Genomic DNA, 21,759 nt, shown 5'->3' with positions numbered 1-21,759 from the left:
TGCCTGAAGACATTTTCCCCCCACCCCTGTAACTCCCAAGCAATGCATCTACAGATTGATGTGAATCCTTACCTTAATGGGAAAAAAGTCATATCAGGCAGCATCTGAAATTTACTGTTTATGAATTAGAAGATTACATCATTAGTTGAAACAAACAAACAAACAAACAAACAGCAACCCACCCACCCCTCCGACTTGAGGTGTTAAATTAATTTTCTTACTTCTCAGATTATTTGTCCCATGTTCCTCTAATGCTCAGCCAAAATTATTGTTGTATTTTTATTTACTGACTGTTGCAATTAATTTTAGAGTTCAGATAAACATCTTGTGTCCAGTGGTCTTTGACATGAAATTAAAATTCAGAATAAATCTATTCTAAAGGACTTTGAAATAAAGAACTGACCTCTGTTTAAAATACATGTTTCTGTGAGGTCTTTTGCACTGCTGATATTTTTGTTTGTTTTACAGTTTACAGGCATTGAAGCAAGGTGACCTTCCACCACAAAGACTGCAATGGAGCTTAGGGGTGGCCTTGGGCACTGAATATCAGCTGCACCTCAATTTAGTAATCTTATTGTCTCTCTCAAAATTAGGTCATCTGAGAGTCAAGTCCTAGTTCTTGCCTGTGGGGGATATTATATACCACATATTTCTATACAAAGAGATTTAAATGGAACTGTTCACCCAATATTTGAAGAAGAGACTCAGATGAACAGAAATAAATTGTTCTACAAATGCCAGGAAAGTGCATGAGTACTTCTGATGAAATAATATAGCATCTTGCGTATGCTGAGATTCCATGTGAATCATCTTTATATACAGGAGAAAAATACAGAACGATTTGCTGACCCTCAGCTTTGTACTTAAGAGCCATGTGCCATATTCCATGAAAAGTAGCATGTGTAAAGCATCATGTTATTATGTACAGCTGTTAAAGACCTAGAAAGCAAACAATGTGCTACTGACATACAAATAATACCTTCTGTGCACAGTTAAACATTGGTGCTATTTTTGCCAGCTTTTAAGCTCTTTTGAGGCCAACTGGAACAGCTGAAATAGAACATTAAAAAAAAATAATATTTTGTTGCTGGGGCACAGATGGTGGTAGCCCAATGTGTCAAAATAAATGTTTCATTTTGGTTCTAATGTGGGAAAAATAGACCTTCTCAATTACTCCAATAATCACAGGTGCAGTAAATGCACTTTGTAGCAGTTTCAGATGGGCATTCAGAGAAATTATATGTATCCTACTTACAACAGCCTAAAAAAGGTGAATTATTTTAGGCCAATGACTTACTGCCTTTAAAAGGCTTCTAACAGCTGCAATCAAGCCTGAAGTTTTAATCATTTATTTTTGCACACGAATTTCACAAACACAGAATTGCCTCTTCTGGAGCCAGTCTGATGGACAACGGATCTCTTAACTTTAAATCAATGACATGGTTATGGTTAGGACATTTAGAATGGCTCAAACAGACTTCAGTACTTAAATGTGTGTCCAGAGTTTTCAAGAAGGCTTTGATGGCATGCAGAACAAACAGGAGAGTTAATCAAGTGCAGGCAAGTTGTTTTCACTGCTAACATTGTGGCTCTGAGCAACCTGATCTAGTGTGAGGTGTCCCTGCCTATAGTAGGGTGTTTGGAACTAGATGATCCTTGAGGTCCCTTCCAACCCTAACAATTCTATGATTCTATGATCTGCCCAGACCTTGCATGGCAGTGGCACTGAATGGCCACAAGAATTTAGGTGCATCCTCCAGCCTGGTGCAGCTGCTTGTGACACCCATTTTTCTTTTGACTGTTGTGTTTGTAAGGGAGACAACAACATCTACCTTTGGAAAAGGGACAATCCACCAAGACATCCCACTGAAATGTTAAAGTGCTCTGAGGAGAAACTTCAGACAACCCACAGATAACACTGTGGGAGAAGATACCAGCTATTTAGAAGACAACAGGCAAAAATCACTTCAGCTGCTGATACTGTGCACTGCCTGGTAACAGCTACAACACAGGGCTTTTGTCTGTAAAATGAGCATAGTTACAAAGAATGAAGGATAATCCTTATGCTACAGCATAACAGTAAAATGGTTCACATTCTCTTACCCAAGATTTTACTTCCCGTGTGAAATTCAAATCTGCTCCAGCTGGTACAGTAGTAGTTCTCACAGTCTGTGAGGCCAGGGAGGAAGCAAAGCAAAGCAGACTTACAACTGAATCTGGAAGGCACTATTCATTTTCCCAAGACTGTGCCCTTCCAGGCAGCTCCACAGCTTGCTGGTGCAGAACTGTGGCTTTGTATTGTCATCTGCAGTGAGGTTGCTGCATTTCTGCTGAAAAGGAGAGATTGTTTTTCCCTGGGCACTGCACCACAGAAGGCAATGGATGAGATTTTGGCTCTAAGGGACCCACAAGGACTGAAAAGCCTGAAAAAGTTTGTAAATACTATTGCAATATTCATTGCCTTAATCTAAACCACCTAATTTCTTTCATGCTTCTTAAACAAACAAACAAATTTGTTTACAATGTTCAATGTGTCTCAAAACATTACTTTTCAGTGGGGTTGTATTCTCTAGGAAGAGAGAAGGAAAGAAAAGGGGGAAAAAAAAAAAAAGAGAGGTTTGGACCAAACCCACTTATTTTCAGAAGACCACTAGGGCTGATTCTGTGCTTGAGGATGAAGTGCATAGTGTGGGTTTTATATGGGTAACCCAGGAGAGGCATAAGAAGGGGAATATGGTGCACACAACAAGTGAAGTCCAAAATTATGAAGTTCTAGGCTGACTATAGGCTTATAAAAATATTTTTCATAAGCATAAACCCAGGATGACAGCTAAAGCTTTGATCCATAAAGGTATTTCAAGGAGAGAGAGGGATGTGTAAGAAGGTCTGTGAATTCTATATTCAAAGGGCCCTCATGAGGAGGTATGAAAAGCAGTAGGCATAGTAGACACCCCAGTCTCTTAGGTCTGGGAGAAGATTCTCCAGAGGGGCTACAAATCCCAAAATGCTTCATGCTCAGATTGCTGTGATAGCTGGTATGCAGCTGCAGCCACAGAATCAATTCTGACTACATTCTGCTTTAATTCCAGATGGATAAATTAGGGCCAGCAAGAAATGAAGCAGCAGACAGTGACTGGTAAATGACCCAAATAAACTAGGCCAACAAAAAGATTTCTAAACAGAGAGTTGTTAGAGCCACAAAACTTGCTAGAGGCATAGAGAAGTTGTTGAGTGAGTTAATTGTCAGCATCCCTCAAGTTATTATAGACAATTCTAAAGCTAAGGTTGAGCGATTCAACCTCTCATGTATGAGAGACACAGCACTTACTCAAGAAAATTACAGCACTTATTCTGAGTACAGAATTCAATTTTCAAGGATTAATAAGTAAACACCTTAATTAATGTATGACTTTAAAATAATTAAACTAAGTCCTTTAAGAGATTTAACACATTTTCCAGGCTTTTATTTGTCCTGAATGATCTTCAGAATAATAACTACACGAGTATTCCATATTTGCAATCTCCTACATCAGCCCCAGCCAAAGAGTGGTTATAATTAAATTATTAATGATTCCTGCCCGTAATTGTTATGACTAGATAGACTGCAGTCTGACTCATTTAACTCTTAACTGGAGAAACTCGTCAATATCTTATTGTTCATGGAGAAATTTCCATTTGTAAACTACAGGCATCTGAAATAATTTGATTTTGAACCATGCAGCTTCAACTCCCTAAAAATACCACACGGTAGTACTCTTTGCTGATAAATCAAGACATTCCCATAGAATGTTGTTTAAAGGAATTTAAAGGTGCTAATGGTACTTTCCTTTTATGAACAGCTGGAATACCTGTAACACTTAGAAAACTGTAGGTTCCATTTAAAACCACTAGGAAATAGTGCAAATATAGAATAGTATAGTATAGTATAGTACAGTACAGTAAAGTATAGAATAGAATAGTAAAGTATAGAATAGAATAGACCAGACCAGACCAGACCAGGTTGGAAGAGACCTTTGAGATCATCAAGTCCAACCTATCATCCAACACTATCTAATCAACTAAACCATGGCACCAAGCACCTCATCAAGTCTCTTCCTAAACACCTCCAGTGATCGTAAGTAGTGGTAAGGCATCAGATTGGAAGACATTCTGAAGACACAGGCTGCTTGCTCAAAACAGAGGGAAGCAGTAAACAAGCACTAAGGTGATATTGCTCTCCTATTCACAGTTCATTTATATGTATGGTTACAGATAGCCCCCCCCCCCAACTCTACACATGTATGCACACACATACATACACATCTGTATTTTAGATCTGTATATAACTCCTAAGTGCCAGTGAAAGGAAAAAAAACCTCTCTGCTTTGCACAGTCTTTTTCAGGTCAGCAGTGTTCTCTGGTGAGTGACAACAGTGAGAGCCTTTCCAGAAAGGACTAACTTTAGGAAGAGACCATCTGGATGCTGTCTGAGCAGTGCAGAGCAAAGTGTGAGAAGGGGAATAAAACCCAAGAAATAGAAAGAAGTTTTAGTGGCAACACAGAAGTGGAAAATAAAGAACCACTTGGGGAAGCACCTTTAAAGGGAAATAATACTTCCTGGTGGATTTGCACAGCACTGCTGCTTTTGGGGAATGTCAGCAGAGGACTCAAACTGGCTGTGCTGCTTGTGTTTCAGTGTTCATAAAGAATTAGTTTGTAGGCAAATAATGGATGTTCCGAAACAATTAGTAGAGAAAACTAAGCACAGCTATGAGCTGCAGAGCAGAGGCATTGTTAGAAAGGAAGAATAAAGAGCAGCACAACATGGATGCCTGACACTGAAGTTACACAACGTGCCTGAGAAGGGACACAAGTGATCCTATCACAGGATCCAGCAATCTGCAGCAGGCCGGAGAAATGGAGAGGGTAGGAAGACTGCAGTTTAATTATCTCCCTGAGTAAATCCACATCTAGAAGGAGAGAGAAAAGGACAGCAAAGAGCATTTGATATCACAGACATGACACTACCCTGTCAGCATAAGACCTGGGGCTGTCAGGTAAACTGAGGTCAGCACTGATCCTGTGCTGCCTTTCCAGAAGGACATCCAAAAGTGACTGGCATATATAGTAGTGTGACTGAGTGCACAAATCAAAGTGAAAAACAGGAGAAGAATCATTGTGTATGAGGCTGGAAAGAGAAAAATAAACAAGATCACTCAACAAAGCCCAGGAATGGTTTCATTCTGTTCATCACAGTCTGATGTGCACAAGTACAAATGCTGGGACTTGTGTATAGACAGTAGGTGCAAAATCAGGGCTATGCCTACCTAGAAAGCACCAGAGTCTGTGCAGTGTATTAGTATCCTAACACATGGCTGGTTTACCGTTGTTCCCAACAGATTAAAGGCTCAATCGTTTTGCATCAAGACAAGTAAACATGAAGCAGATGAAACTTTGCATGTAGAAGCTGGAATAAGGTTTTGGAAAACTCTGAAGTTACAATTTTTCTGCTACTGGAAATGTGAAATTTGAAATTATTTTACCAACTTTACTGGAAAGACAGAAAATCCAGAGGATTATAGAGAATGTGTTCTGGTATAAGCAACATTCTGGCATGTAGAAACATCAGATTCTTAACATAGATCAAAATTTGGCCGTTTGCTGCTACAGAGGAGATAAGGAAGATGATTAGTGTGGACCATTACAGGAAATACTGATAGCATCTAACTAAGCAAACACCATTGTGGTTTCAAACAGAGGCTAAGGGAGCTTTTAATGTAAAGCCATAACTAAGAGCTTTATTATGTTGCAGAAAATAAAGACTTTTTTCATTCAAATATATGGACAACCTGGAATCATAAACACCAAAATGGCACTGAAACTGAACAAGGCCACAAAGGCCAGAGAGTGGTAGAGTACAACACATTTTCCAAAGTTCTCCTTCGATGGGTTGAGACATTGTCCCTTCTATTTTACCTCACCTCTACAATACTGCTTTCTGAAAGCAGGATTTTTCTGAGGAACATCAAATACAAGGTAAACTGTCTGGAAACCTTTACCCTGTAGTTCTTACAGCACTAAGGTGAAGAAAAAAAAAAAAAAGAAAGAAAAAAAAGAAGAAGAAGAAAAAAGGGTGTTTGAAGTGAAACATGTTGCTGAAAGAGATGCTCTCAAGTTAAAAACTTCAACTTACCATTCACTAAGGAATTGCTATGAAGTTAATTACTTTTGCAGATTAAAGGACAAGTCCTACTTTCAGCTCCTAATCACTGTATCTTTTTTATACCTTTGCTGCTACATTAAAGAGCTTTCTGTGTGGTAGTTTCTGCCCATGAATGGGGACTGAATCACATAATTTCCCCCTACCCCCCGAACATATTACATGTCTTGAACTTGAAGCATACTTACACTTTTCAGTCCATCTTCAAGGCTACTGTCCAAACATTAACTAGTCTCTTGGCATCCTCTCTGAATGAGCACCACAACAGGAACAGGCTCACCTGTGCAGTCGGGCTCAATGCACTCCTTTACTCACCCAGGGCTTGTGGTCACTTGTATTCTCACACCGTTCGAGCAGGCACTTATGCTCATTCAGTTATGCATCACAATAGCCTTTCCCACCATTTCTCCTTCATTTCCATCCAGATCCTTCAGATCCTTCCCACTGTGCATATATACCAGGACATGCAACTCCACACTATGATACATAGCCTCCATTTAATGAGGCTTACCATTTTTCAGGTTAGGTCCTAAACTGTACACTGTGCCTTTTCACTGTGCATTCAACCTAATACTCTTGAAAACCAATGGAAAGGTTCCTTGTAATTTCAACTCTACAGCTTATTGCTCTAAGGTGAAAAAAGTTTGACTGAAGACTGCATAAATGAAACATTTCCAGCAGTAGTTACTCAAGGAATGAAAGTCTGTGCTGAGCTGTTCAAAATGCTGCTTTGTTGGTCTCTTTCATCATTTCACTGATTTAAATTCAAACCTCCTTATATCCTACACAAGATATTTGATTCTTACTTTGTCTAAGTAAAAGGACTTCTGCTAAAGATTTTTCATCCTACAGCCCCAGGGCCTTTGAAATCATATCCTGTATGTTTTGTCTCTATCAGCAGTTTCCCTGCATCAATCTGCAATGAACTACATAAGCCACTTATACCAGAGACTGCTCTAGTCATTCTGAGTTTGATTGGCATATTCTGAGCTCCCTGGTTTTGTTAAGCAGGTTGAACTTTAATAATTCACTGAGAAGATGAATGGGCTAATGAAGCAGGTTGCACGAGCTGGAACGGTTCCCTTACAGGTAAAGTCCTGAACCACTGACAGTAAGAAGATTTCCACCCCCTCCCCCCATTTTCCATGGTTATTTTTTGCTCTTGGTGCAGTGCTCTGTTATGCAGCTCTCTGGCTCTGTGTTAGCTACATACTGAAGAAAAAGAACAACTCAGTGTAATACAGATGATTAGCTTTTTGTGTAATTAAAAAAGGCAACTTTCTCTCTTTTTATTTCAAGTGCATGTCCATGCTAAATGGATCCTTATTTAAACCAGCCCACCAGCACATTAAAGGATGCAAAAAATATTTCCACAGTACAACTGTGTACAGATTATTTTCACCCAGGGGAAAAGCATTGTGGGTGAAGCATAGTTCCTTTCAATGTACTATAGCCCTTGATTGTATGTCACGGTGCTGGCACTGTGCTGTCAGGTGGAATACAACATTGTTCTCTTGCTAGAATTAAAGCTTCTCTACTAACTCAAAATGGCTGGGGCTTTGTTTTGGTTTCTCTGAAGCACTTAAACTGTTCCCTTTACAATCCCAGAAGAGATTAGCAGGTCATTTAACTCTCTTCTCCCTGTTGTTGTTTTCCCCTCATATACAAACACAGGGAAGGTTTCAATAGGTTTTACACAGGATAGAGTGGAACCAGCCCTCCATGCTGATGTTGCATTCTCACACCAAGGTGACTGTGATTTCCCAGCTTGGGCAGTGGACTCAGGCTTGGCAATGGAGTATGAGTTTTGAAGGGAAAGGACCTTCCTGGAGCTCATAGAGAATGACTTTTGTATAAGGGCAGGGGCTAAACCTCACATTTGCACTGCTTAAAGGTTAGCCAACTGTTGGCTTGAAAAGATCACTGTGCAGTGCCAGAAACAAAAGTATGTCCATCTCTCATCAGCCAACGCTGGCACATCCTGAACTTTGGAGGGCCAGGGTATGTAATGCCCTTCTCAGCAGCCCCAGATATCTTTCCCACATAAGGCTTTCCAGAATAGGATCCATTGTAGGAAGATAGGATTTATGGGCAGTCCACATGTCAACATAGGTATCACAGTTCAGGCACAGGCTTCCTACAGTGTGCAATACAGCTGTACAGAGCCAGGAACTTCCTGGCTTCACCCTGCTCCTTCTCCTACTGCTTTTAATGTCCTCACAGTGATGACAACACTTGGAACAATTACACAACTTAAATACTTTGGAAAAGAACCCCAAATGAGGGGAAACTCAAAGGAGTCTTTCAAAAGCCACATCTTCCTCTCTAGCACTCAGCAAAGGGAAGGGTAAAAAAAAGCAAGGTCTGTTATTATAAGGCTTCAACTTCAGAGTTCTTCTGAGAAGGCTTTCTTTAAAAGTTCCAGAAAAAAATATCAAGGAATAAAAGAAGGAAAAGAAAGCTTACAGTGAAATGATGGGTTTTCCTCTACACTTCCACAAGCTCACACATTTGAAGAACATTAGATGTGCAGCATCAAAGCCAAGGTGTTAGAAACAGCATGCACTCAAATAGTTAAAAGCAACATCAAAAGATGGACCAAAGCTGTGAATGGAAGCTCTAAAGGCAACCTTAATTCTAACAGTTCCTCATACTGGTGCATTTGATTTTCAGGGTCACTGGCACTATTTGAAATCAGTCGTCTCTTTTTTGTTGTTGTTGTTGATAGTTCCTGGATTTTGAAAAGGGACCTTAAAAATACAGACATTCTATCATATGGCACATGAAATACCTGGTTAATCAACAGCTTTGAGCATCTGTGATTCATTACACAGATTTATGACACTTATGTTAATGAAATAGCTGACAGCACTAATACACCCTCATTTTCTATGAGGACCAACACTATAAGCTGTCATGGTTTCAGGCCCAGCTGCAGCTGAGCCCCACATGGCAGCTCATACAACTGCCTCCTCACCCCCTCCCCCTGGCATGATGGGAAGGAGGAATTGGGAGTGAAATGCAAAACGCTCTGGGCTGAGAGAAGGGGAGTTCAACAGAACAATGCAAAGAGTGAACAAACAACTGGAATAACAATAGGAAAAAAGCAACATATAAACTGAGTAATATAAAATATGCAATGCACTCACCTGATGCTTTGAGGCCTGTGCAAGCCCTCCCACCTTTATGTAGCAGGCATGACATTTATGGTATTGAATATTCCACTGGCTGGTTCAGCTGACTGTCCTGGGCATGGCCCCTTTCAGCTTCTGACAAAGAAAATTGGCCCTATGCTGGCTGAACCCAGGACATAAGCAAATAGCCATTTTACTAGTATATTTTAAGATATTTACTGACTGTAGAGGAATCACAAACAGCTTACACACCCAACCGGGAAACATCTACAGACATAATTATTTCACCCTGTTCTCCCTCTCCCCCACTACCAATTTGGTTTCAGTCTCTTTCTAGCCTCCAAATCCCTCTTTTCAATTTTATCATCCTTTTCCCCTCAACCAAATCTCAGAGGAAGGGTTTGTGGGAGGTTCTTTAAGGACACATAAGTGAGTGAGGCAAAGTGGCACTGAAATGGCTAGAATGATTGGCAATTAATTGATTACAAATTAGTGCAAATCACTTTGATCATACAGTGGTTAAGGCAGGTGAGGTGATTACCTAGAATGTACCACAAAGAGAGAGAGAGAAAGCACATGAAAGGGTGAAATAGAAGAGTGAAAATTGAGGTAAGACCAGAGGTAGGAGGAGAGTAGCATCACCACTCCAGATTCCCGCAGCTTCCCGTGTGGTCAATGTCTTGGTGGTGGGTGCACACTGTGCTGCTGCCCTTTATTCCTGAATTTGCCTTCATTCCCTGCCCATGGAGGTTTAGCAGAGGTGTTTCCAAAGTGGCAAGTGCCCCTAATGTTCTGAGGGACTGCTGCTTCACCTTTGTTTACACAAGCTCAGCCATGAAGCAACAGCCTTGAGCTGGCACAGGTGAGATGCAGGCACCCAAATGGTGCCTGAACTGCAGTGTACTGTTCCAGGAGTAGATTGTCATGGATGCTTGAATATAAAGAAAAGGGAGCAGAGAAGCAGTGGGAGACATTCTGTGACAGCAGAGAAATAGTTTGTGCAGGACAAACTTCTATGGGGAAGTATCTCTGACACCCTCCAAGATTCAAATCTGCCCCTAAGCTAGCTTGTTGCAGCTTCCTACTCACACAAGCCTTCTGGTCAACCTCCTCCACTCAACTTGATCTGTTGCTAGGAGCTTAGTCTCTTTGGTTTCCTCTAATTCAGCATTTGTTGCTCTTCATAGAGATCTGAAAGTTCACTCACTTTCATCACAGTGTCTATGAGGGGAAAACAACCGGAAGAGTTTAGCAGAGAACATGAGAATCAAGGCTCCCTGCTTTCCATCCCAATCATAGCTGAGGGCAGCTAAAGTCAATCATTTATAGGGCAGATCCTTTTGAGGCCCTATAGCTCGCAGCAGCACATAATCAGTCAGTGTAGCCTCAGTCAAGACATACATACCCCAAAAAGAAAAAAACTGCTTCCTTTCTAGAAGTAGAAAAAAGCACCCTTGTCTCTTCTTGCAATAGCCATACTTCCCAAAGTTTTCAAATAATGGGCCTTGAAGACAGAGTTATTAAGAAAATACTGAAATGTTATGGACAAACATACTTTCCTCTTTGCTGAAAACATTGCACCCATTTTGGCTGAATGCTAAAATCTGAGGGCAGTAACTGCTAAGGGCATAAATCAAGCTAAATGGTTAACTTCTGTCTATGTTCTAATTAGTAGAGAACAAGGTTTTACAATGGAAAGAATCAGGGAATAAGTTACTTTAACTGCTTACAGTAACAAATGGGCTAAAGAAATTACTGTGAGAAGAATGTGAATAATGCATTTTTATTGCTTTCTCTTCTTCTAGAGCTTCCTCCTAGCTCCAACATAAACTTCTCCTGCTGCCTTCCTCAGGCCTTATTGAGTACCTAGGAACCAAATAAAGGGATGAATGAAAACACCAACTATACTGGACAATCAATAGTGTGCTGCAGGTTAAGGGGAAAGGCTGGAGCAGAGTGACAGGCTGATGGGAACAGTCAGTCATTTTGCTGTTCAGCTTGCAAGGCACTACAGATTTCAGACACATAAAAATCTAAACAGACAGTAGTAGCTATGGGGCATACAGACACTACATTTACAAAAAACCTCTTACCTCTCAGGTATGGCCAGCTGCACAAGCTTAAAGTAGGATGTTTGTCAGAGGTCGAACTGTTCTAGAGCTTGCAAACTAAATTTCAACCCTTCTTGCAGAAAAGTGAGCCCTATAACACTGTCCTGAATTCACTGCTGCTTGCTTGTTTGGCTCCTGATACCTCAGACTTGTAGGATAAGGGAATAGGGATTCTCTTGCACCTTCACAGACCTAGGAACAAAAAGCCATGGTTTATGTAGGCAAGGTAGTTTGTAGAACTAGTTTTCTCTTAGCAGTTAAATTGCTAATTAAAAGCTCATCAGCTGGGCACAGCAAAAGAAAACAAATGACCAAACTGAAAGCCCACTTCTCTGTAGAGTTAACTAAGCAAGTAAAAGCTGCCTAGAGCACCAAATCACTACTGAAATTGCTTGCCTGAAGTCAGCCAGCCAGCCAGCCAGCCCGCCTTTAAACCCAGCTGACGGACTGTGATTGATCCAGCTGCCTCCTACAGCTTCTTTCTGAACTGGAGGATGTTCATACAGAAACTTGAATGTATGTTCTGGTAAGAAAGCTGCTGAGCTGCTAATGTCTTCATCAGCCTGACATTTTTTTACAGGCAACAAAAACTCATTGAGATTAGAGGTGGTTTTCTTTACAGTTAACCGTACCTACCTTTCCTTATTTCATTTCTCAGGCAAAGAAGATTCTGTGTGAAAAGGGCTACAAGCCTGATCCCAATGACAGCTTTCTTTTTCCCAAACAGTCAAATGGACAAGGCTCCTCTGTCAGATGATGTCTTTATTGCAAAACGGTATATAAATCACAGCAGAAGCTACCTCCAAATTTGTGGCACTCAACATTGTAAGTATTAATTGTGTCTCCACTAGAGCGATTTCGTATCTTCAGGGCATCCAGGATACTTAGATCCCTTGTCCCCATACATGAAGCAGTTTTGTGACAGAGCATCCAAAAAGATTTCCTCCAGCTTGGGTTTTCTGATAATTAACTCTGTTATGCTGTTGTACTCTCATTTCAGCTAACCAGGAATTCTAGGTAAGTTGACTAACTTTGCCTAGAATTGGCAGATGTCTGTAGGCAGCAGATCTACTAGGCAGGTGGTTTTGGCAGAGAAGGAAGAGATATAGTGCTTAAGGCCACTATTATTAGGTTTACTTGCCTTTAGTGCTTGGTGTTCAAGTGGAGGCTGCCCGGTTGCCTGTGCTGTCCATCAGAGGTGGCCATGACTTTGCTTTACACACAGAATTTGCTTTTGGTTTAGACAGCAAGAATACTTTAGGGCTGCAGTGAAGGCTCTCGTAGCGGGTTAACATCTGGATAGAGTGCTCACAGCACAGCTGGCAGGCAGCCGTGTGGTGAAGGAGACCATGTGTTCATGGCCACTGACAGCAACTGCTCAGTCCTATTAGTGCAGACACAACCAACAGACTTCTTGGGAACCACACAAGTGATCAGGCATAATGTGTGAAAATGTACATTTTACTTTGTACACCACAACTCTTTAGAGGAGGCTGGGTAGGAATTCCTCTTAACAAAAGTCTTCATGACTTAACGGAGTCACCTATACAATCTGAAATTTGGTGATGAAAACTGGAACTTCAATATGCAGAGAAAAATACTACAGCATCAGAGCATATTTTACCCTGGTAGTACTGGAGTAACAATCCTGCAGATTTCTGTTGATTGCCTCATTCTCCATTTTTTTTGGATTTTGGATGAAATTCCTCTTGCTTGATCTCAGACAGAAACTGAACAGTACAAATCTGTTCAGTTATTTTAATGTCATCAATGAATCACCAAAACTAACACTTTGAAATGTGTTACATGTGTACGTCCATGAGGAATTTACTAGGACAATATATCTCTTAAACACCAGTTATTTCACTGACTTTATTTTTATAGGAAAGAAAATCAGGTAAAGAAATAACGGTTTGCTGTCTATAATTGACCAAAGCTCCACAATAAAACAAAGTCAGACTCCCAAAGCATTGAAATTATCTCATTTATCTTAAGGAAAAAAATTAAAATAAAATCAAACACCAAAACCAAAACCAAATCAAAAGCACAAAAAGCATTTTGGTCAAACTTGATGTTACAAAACATGTTTATATTTATTTAATATCACGTTCTCCTACTCTGTAGTTATACTGTATATTTCCTGAAAAAATAATATGCAAACAGCTTATTGCATAACACATCTCTTCCAAATTAGCCCAGAAATATTCACTGAATTAATTTTTAACACAATAAGAAAAGTGTTTTAATATTTTACGTTTGAATTCCAGAGAGTTTTATCACATAAGATATTCTGTGGAAAGCAGCACCTATTTACTTCTTTGTAAGCCATTATGAGGATGGAACTTCCCTCTCAGACAAAATGACAGGGGTGATTAAAACACAAGCTGAATAAAGAAGCTCCCCGAGTGGGTTCTTGCAGACTGAGTATTTCACTTGACTGGGTGTGTGTGTGTGGAATATTTTGCATAATGGTGTACAGACCTCCTAGGCTTTTGCTGTTACAGAATATACACTCCTAGGCTTTTGCTGTTACAGAATATACACATACAGAGTGCTGAGACACAGAGAAGTGGTAATTTCATATTATGTCTATGCTTGCTTACGACTCACTGTCTATGTGGAATGTGTAAAAGTAGTTTTAAAAGAAAATAATTATTAAACAGAAAATATTTCATTATGCAAACAAAGGAAAATACTGTATTTTAGTTTAGAGACAGTTCAAGCATATACAGCATATACATAATAAAGCTCAAGCATTTTTTTTTTGTTCCCCTTTTTTTCCCTTTTTGTTTTCCTTTTTTTTTTTCTTCTCTTTTCTTTTATATTAGCTAAAGAAGAAGCCATGAAACTGTGGTATAGTGGCTTTAAAACTTGACAACCATCTAGTGCACTCTTCTTGCTCGCCTTTGAAAAATACACAATCTGAGATGGATACATTGCACTGCTGGAGTTTACAATATATACTTCAAATTTACAAAAATACAGAAAAAAACCCCAAGATTTCTTGCACTCAGATACTGAGCATTAACCCTTTGAGTACTAATTCCCACCTGCAACACTGCAGAACACATTCATCCGACTTAACGTGGTTTTGTAACATTCTAACAATTACAATTGTCATCTTTATGTACAATATTAGGAAACGCATTCCTACGCATTAAAAAAGAATAATAATAATAATTAGAGACTGATAAACTGCTAACAACAGAAAAACAATGAGCTAAGGTCTGTGAAGATTTCTGCAACATATACACAGAGAACTGCAGACTGATGACCCCTCAAGGTAATTTTCTATTTCCTCTCTGCAGCAATGTAGCAACTACATAAGCTTGTGTTAAGACATGACAGCAAACTTTCTGTATGTGGTCATACAGAATTGTGCTTTTTCTGTTATTTACGGATGCACTGCTCACTTTCCACTGCAGATATTTTTCTCACCACTGTATGCTCCCATTCACTTTCTGAAATCCATTATTGTACTGACCCTTCCTATTCGGGAAAAAAAAAGAAAAAGAAAAAAAGAAAGCAGTTTTATTTCATATAGGGGTAATTATGGTGCATTTCTGTACTGTGAGTTGATGCTTTGTGTCCAGATGTTCATGGAAACACGAAAAAATTTCTTGCCAAGAGCCTTATTATTAGAGAATGGAACTGACCCTGGGATGCCCTACAATTCAGCAGAAATCATGAACACAAAGATCTTCTCTGAAGGTCAAATTTGCATTAAAGGGTGAAGACAATTTGCTAGGGGAGGAAATGGCTTTTCAGAAAGCAAGTGGTGAAATTAATAGCTGAAGTCTAAGAAGGTATGTGTTGGAAAATGATTGAATTTTCTCTTTCCTGACAGCTCTGGACTACATTGATCATGTAACTAAACAGACAATACCATATATACAGCATCTCTGAATTAGAATAAGCTACTTTAAGAAAAATAACTGTAGTCCTCAAAGAGTTAATGACAAAACTGCTTTACCTTAACAGATGTGGAAAGGTTATGTGGTGAAACAGCTTACAGAGCTGTTCAAAAGGCATACTTTACAAGGAAGTGTAAAACTTGTTGAGACAGTTGCTATTACACCGCACAGTGCCACATACGATGAGTAGTGCATGCTCTGTAAAGACATTAGAGTGGACCCTTATCAAAGCTATCATATAACCTTATACAAAGGATTGTGCCACTTAAACTAGTGCAGTGATTTTTTTTTTTCCTGCAGATTTATAATGCTCTAGATTAATACCAATAGGGTTTTTCACAGCCTTGTACAACACTTTTTTTTGGTTGTTTTTGTTTTTGTTTTTTTTCTCTTTAAACACATGTAACACTAGAAAACAGCAAATGGTATATCCTGACATATGTCATGCAAAATACAACCAATACAGCACCATAGATGTAACAGAGACATTACCTAGCACTTCTCTCCAACAAGAAAAAGGACAGAACAGAGACTGTACATTACACGATTTTACAGGCCATATGCTATAGAAGATTTTTAGAGGCAGTATCGCTTTTGTAGATCTAAAAAGCTGCAATTTTATAAAATCCAGCTTACCATTTCCACCATAGTCACTTCCAATTAAAATCCATGGCACCTTAACAATATTTTGCTACAAAAATAAATACGCAAAAGTTTAAGATGCTGATATGTTTATAAAAAGTGCCTGAAGCTACTGCAGAATAAAAGTGAAAACAAAGAATAAAAAGGATGCGTTTCTAAAGAAATGTTCTGTGTAACAAAAGGATATTGCCTCTCATATTCAATTATCTAGACTTAATTTTCTAATTATCTCTCAGAATAATTTTATAACTTTCTCTTAAAAATAACTTCATTTTAAAACTGTCACTATCTCTCTCTCTTATACTCTTATTAAGAAAATGGAAATAAAGATGAAAAGCTGTACAATTTACTGATGAGCTCCACAAATATGTCATCTTACTTCATTTGGAATAAAAACAAAGCTAATGATGGTTTAAGGGGGAAAAAAACCACATTAGGATGGCCCATGAACTACACAGTAGTTTCATTTTTCCACGGGCCAGTTTTGATATTTCCTGTACTATCTGAGCTGTAGATCATGGCTTCATGCACATTTCCCTTGAGAATTCCGTTATGATTTGTCATATTAAATGGCAATGACTGTGTCCGTGGGTGCATTTCAAAGTGAGCAGGATGGTGCACAGTGTCACTCTCTGGCATTTTAGCACAGCTATATATTACAGTACTTGCGTCGCTACTTTCGGGCTGGTTGACAGTAGGATATGGATCACTTTTTGAGCAGCAGGCCCGCCTGTGACCTGACTGGCTATCGTGTGTACTGTGGGGACTGTCTGTATGTGAGCTGTGGATGCTGCCATCGAGACTCGAAGGAATGTGATAGGCGTATTCTCTTTCACCTGCAGACCTGTGCCGACTGAAATAACGTGGCTTAGTTCTGCTTTTCAGACATCTGTGAATGTGCATATTGGGCCTGAAGGTGCCCTCGCTGTGGACGTGAATATGAGCTTCATCGTCGAGCAGCTGATCACAGTGCATTTTTGCACAACACGGTGTCACAGGTGAAAGGCAGTTAACGTGATTTTGAACTGCTTGTAGGTTAGTAAGTTTGCAGTGGCTAGCTGCTGGATGACTAAACACAGCTGATTTGTTGGGACATGGTGACTCCTGAAGACAAGGTGCATGAACTTGAGTGTCACCATTGACGTTAACTTTTGGGCGCACATTGACTTGGACAGAATAGGTGTTTCTTCTGGAAGGGCAACAGGACCACCAGCAATGCCACACGTCATCTCGTTTTGCACAGTGATGAATCAAGATGAAAAGCCCCAAGGTCACGCAGAAAGCTCCATAAAGACAGCTAAATATCATATCCAAGAAATGACCTTGAGATACTGCAAGTGCTCCAAAGGTCCAAGTGGCAGTAAACAGGAACAAAGTGAATGCTGCAGCCCGAAGCTGAGCCTTAAATGAATGCTCATTTTCCAATAAGGAGGAAGAAATCATGGAGCAGGTTGGCTGGGGAACTGCCACAGAGTCTGTAATATGACCATGGCCCACCTCAGTACTTGGTATTCTCTGTGGATCTTCTGTCTTTTCCTTTAACTCATACTTGCGTTCAGGATGGCGTTTCAGCTGCACGTACGTGCAGAGAAAGTAAACACAGGTGACTAGCACAATGAACGCTACTGGCCCGTAAAAAGCACCGAGGCTAGGCTCCCATGCCATCCAGCAACTGAAAACAACAAAGAAAGAGAGTCAAGAACATTTTACAGCCCACATTAGATGTGCTGGACAACTGATTCATGTGAAACTGGGCCTTCTGACTAACTGCATGGCCCAACACTATTGCAGAAGTTTGGGTACATTCCTTGTGGAGAAAGGGAGTGTGCCTTTAACATCAATTAAGCCAAGGCACCGCTTTTGTATTTTTAATAGAATAAAATGTCTAGTATAATTTACAGGATATTAAAACTGAAAATTTCCAAGAAATGTAGGTCAGTTTAGAATCTAGAATTGCAGTGAAGTATAAGACCATTTATGTCAATGCTTTGTTCTGCTATTAAAAATGTCAGCGCTAATACTTTGATTAAAAAGCAAATGAGGCATAGTTTATACAATCTGCATGAGCAATAGAAATGTAGAGATTTCAAGAGTTTCTATTAATGAACTGTGATCCAAAGTCTTAAGCCTGAAGATTGTTCCTACAGTTGATTTTTGGCTTTTTTTGTTGCCAGAGAACAGCCTGAGTAACAAAAGAGGCTGAAAAAAGACTTCCAGTGTAACAGTCACTACATTTTGCAGGGAGCAGACCCAAAAGATAAATGCCATTTCTGAATTCTGCACTGTTTCTGAGATTCCTGGGAGTTAATTTACATCAATTTGAATGTCCTCAGAAAAATTAATGGTCTCTTTGTGCTACACTGGTAGCCTAATACTCTTGTAGCACGGATCATTATTTGCTAGGCTTTAAATGATATAACCATAACTGTTTTAGAGCTGCTTTAAGTAGTTCACAGGCTGGTACGAGCTGAATAAGCCTCAGTCAGCTGCATAATTTAGTAGCAGTCTAACAGGACTGTCCTGAGGATGAATGATCTAATCAAATAAACATGGGTGAAGAAAACACTTCTGGCTAATGAAATCCCAGATGGAAACTGGGAGAACTTCGGTCAGGAGGAGAAGGAGTATTTGCCTAGTTCTCAGTCTTCTCCATGATCTGATTTTAGCCACAGTTACAGGCAGGGAACTGAGCTGGCTGTATAAGCCAGTACAGCTGTTACCAGGATCTTATATTCTAAATATTGCACAGATTTCTGGAAAAAAGGAATGAGTTGTCTATTGGACTAGAACAAGGAATAATGGGATTAAGCTGAAGCAAGAGAGACTTAAAATACATTTTTCAAATGTTAGGAAAATGAGAATAATAAGCTGTTGGAATAAACTGTGCTCTATCTATTATCAGAGCATTTAGAGGACCTCAAATAACTGTCAGGCATGATTTGGATATAGCTAATTTCCCACTGGATCAGAAAGACAGACCAGGTTATCTGTCATGATCCATTCCAGCTCTGGAAGTGACACAGTATGACACTTCATACTCGTTTAGGTGCGTGTGATTGCTTGCAGTCCCCCCAGTAAAGAGAGGAACCTACCGATACCATGTTCTTGTCAAGCCAGGAATCATCTACAATTTACTGTAAAAAGGGCAGAATGTTTTCTTCTTCAAGGGTGAGAACCTCTCAGCTAAAAGGAGCTAGTCCTGCTGGGTATTTATCGCAAGAAACTGCAGAGTAAGTAGTTTAAACTTTAAAAATCTGAACCTTAAACAAAAACATACACACTCCAAGGAGTATATATTTTGCTGTCAGACATGGGCATGAAAAGATTCCCTGAGAGATAGCTGTGAACAGATAGGTAAGCTACCACCTATATCGCTGGATAAGCAGAGAGGACAAAGATACATGAATACTTGAAGTACATTTGAATGCTACATATTTGATGCAAAGCGGAAAATGGAATGCTCCCCAGCGGAACAGTCTCGTGGGACGCTCTTATTTCAAGTGGAATCTCATTGTGGATCACTTAAATCAGTTCAGCAAAAAAAAAAAAAAAGTTCCAAGTTTGTGCATCTTCATTTACTGTACTAATACTATTAAAAATGAATAAGGCAGATAACTCAGAATGCTGCTGTTGAATTAGAAACTGTCTTTTAATTCAGTCTTATAACCATGCCTTGCTCGTGCCCTTTTTCTCTGTACTGACTCTGCTACCAGGTATTGATTGTCTATGATTAACAAGATTAAGGAAGCATAACCTCTGTAACTGCACCAAAATGAAAAATGTCTCACATTTGTGAACATAAATGAGTCTTTTAATATACCACTGATTATAAGTGATTGTCTAATTGGGTAAGTTTGAATAAATATATGAATGTGTGTTGGGCCCTAGGCAGAGCAAACAGTTAGCCATGGTATGCACTAATTTAATATCAGAATTTAAATTTCAATTACCTATAAGTACGCCTTTAAGGAGCCAAATAGCTCACTTACAAACCATTCTCCTTTGTTTCCACTTTTCTTACCCAGAACATAACTAGTTTCAAATATATTACAGTGGATGCTCAAAGCAGTAATTAAGAGTGATGTCCTTCAAAGTACCAGAGCTAGCAGAGTGCCTATATATCCATTACCATGCCAATCATTTGCACAGGATGTATTTAATGGTGCAGTCCGACTCATTTTCTGCTACTCTTTTATGGAAAAGCTTACTGTACTTTATTGATATCTCATGTTTCATGCTAAGAATTAATAACAATGTGATGCTTAGACAGCTTGTGAAAGTATATTGAACACTAATACACTAGTACACTAGAGGGCTGCGTCAAGATCAGAAGACACGGTGGCTGGAGCACCAGATGTTGAAAATCCAATAATTTGGTTTGGTGGAGGAGGGAAGGAGAGAGGTTCACTTGTCTTCTCCCCCTCCCACCCCCCCATAATTATTAGTAAGTTACTTTAAATAAGTCACCTGAAAGATACCAATTCATTGTAGATAATGAATTGACAGAATCACAGAACATGATTGTAAGTATTCAATTAACTAGTAGTTCCACCGCTATCCATTAGGTAGTTTTAATATTCTTTCACTTATTTGGGTGTAAATGAGGAATAATTCTGCAAATGAGGAGTAGTTCTGTAAAGGAAAAGTGAGTCTATTGGCTGTAATGGAATCAAATTGCTAGAGGTGAAGCAGCAAAGCCCAGATTAACACATTGTTTTTCACAGCTATTATTTAACAAAATTGCATAACAAATGTCATCCCCAATAGCATGCCTGTAGCCTTTATGAAGCCAGCTACATTTGTTGGTATAAGAAAAGTAGTATGTTTTCCTCAAAGTAGTATGTTTTATGATAACAATTTATACTTACTATGGTGCGTTGCCTTCAATCCCATAATTATTGATATTGGTTGCTGCTGTAATCCCACATATAATAAAAGGGACTCCGCCACTAATCAGGTAAAATCTGTTGAGAGATAACAAGCAATAATTTGCCTGACTTGTAGTTGAATACTGTTTTATAAATAATGGTACCTTCTTGAAGTATCTTGAGTCTGCAATATGGCTGAAACATTAAATGTCTATAAACCCAGAAAAGCAAAGGATGAACTACTGTCACAATAAACATTGTACTTTATGCACAGCAGAAAGCTTGATCTTTAATATTCATATGGACCCACTCTAAACCAGCTCTTGACTTAGGTCTTTAGTAAATGTAGTTACTACCGCAGTCAGATGAAGAACAAAACTTGGTCTAATGAAAGAACCTACTTTCCAGATAACTTTATTCCACTCACCTAGATATTTATATTTAATAATTATTAAATATGTAACCATTAAAAATTAAAAGATATTCAGGCAAAGCAGCTGTATTCACTTTAACTTGAAAATATCCCCAGGGACAGTCAATGAAATCACAAGAACATTTTCCTAACTCCTAGATGACAAAGGCAATGGAGTTCAGTTAGACAAAGAAAAGGGGCAATCTGCACGTTCTCTTTTTTCTTTGGCACAAAGGAGCAATCTGAAGAAATCAGGAGCATTAAATATCCCTTTGCATATACCACACTTTTCTTCACTCACTCAATTCACAACCTTGCAAATGCATTAAAATGTGAGGGCCTCCAGGACTTCAGCAAGATCTCATAAATATCGAAGAAGGTTGTTAATCTTTCTGCAAAGACTTGTATTCAAAGAGAGAAAGTTTCACATCCCTTTAACTGGTTAAATGCCATTGAACTACTTGGAAGCTGCAGTCATT

General features: G+C 39.3%; 1 protein-coding gene across 3 annotated transcripts in view; it reads right to left on the bottom strand.

Moving 5' to 3' along the window:
• Nucleotides 1-15,729: 15,729 nt before the first annotated feature.
• Nucleotides 15,730-21,759, bottom strand: part of ADGRA1 (adhesion G protein-coupled receptor A1) — a 255,796-nt gene continuing 249,766 nt past the window's right edge. For all 3 annotated transcript variants that reach the window (XM_054163535.1, XM_054163533.1, XM_054163534.1), the window contains 2 exons: nt 20,869-20,964; nt 15,730-17,672 (listed from right to left, as the gene is read on the bottom strand). In XM_054163535.1, coding sequence (XP_054019510.1) covers nt 16,451-17,672; nt 20,869-20,964 — 1,318 coding nt within the window. In that variant the 3' untranslated portion in view covers nt 15,730-16,450. The remainder of the gene's footprint in view (nt 17,673-20,868; nt 20,965-21,759) is intronic.

Source organism: Dryobates pubescens, chromosome 8 (genome assembly GCF_014839835.1).
Source record: "Dryobates pubescens isolate bDryPub1 chromosome 8, bDryPub1.pri, whole genome shotgun sequence".
NCBI classification, from domain to species: Eukaryota; Metazoa; Chordata; class Aves; order Piciformes; family Picidae; genus Dryobates; species Dryobates pubescens.
Note: the sequence above shows the minus strand (reverse complement) of the source record. Positions and strands in the feature narration are given on the sequence as shown.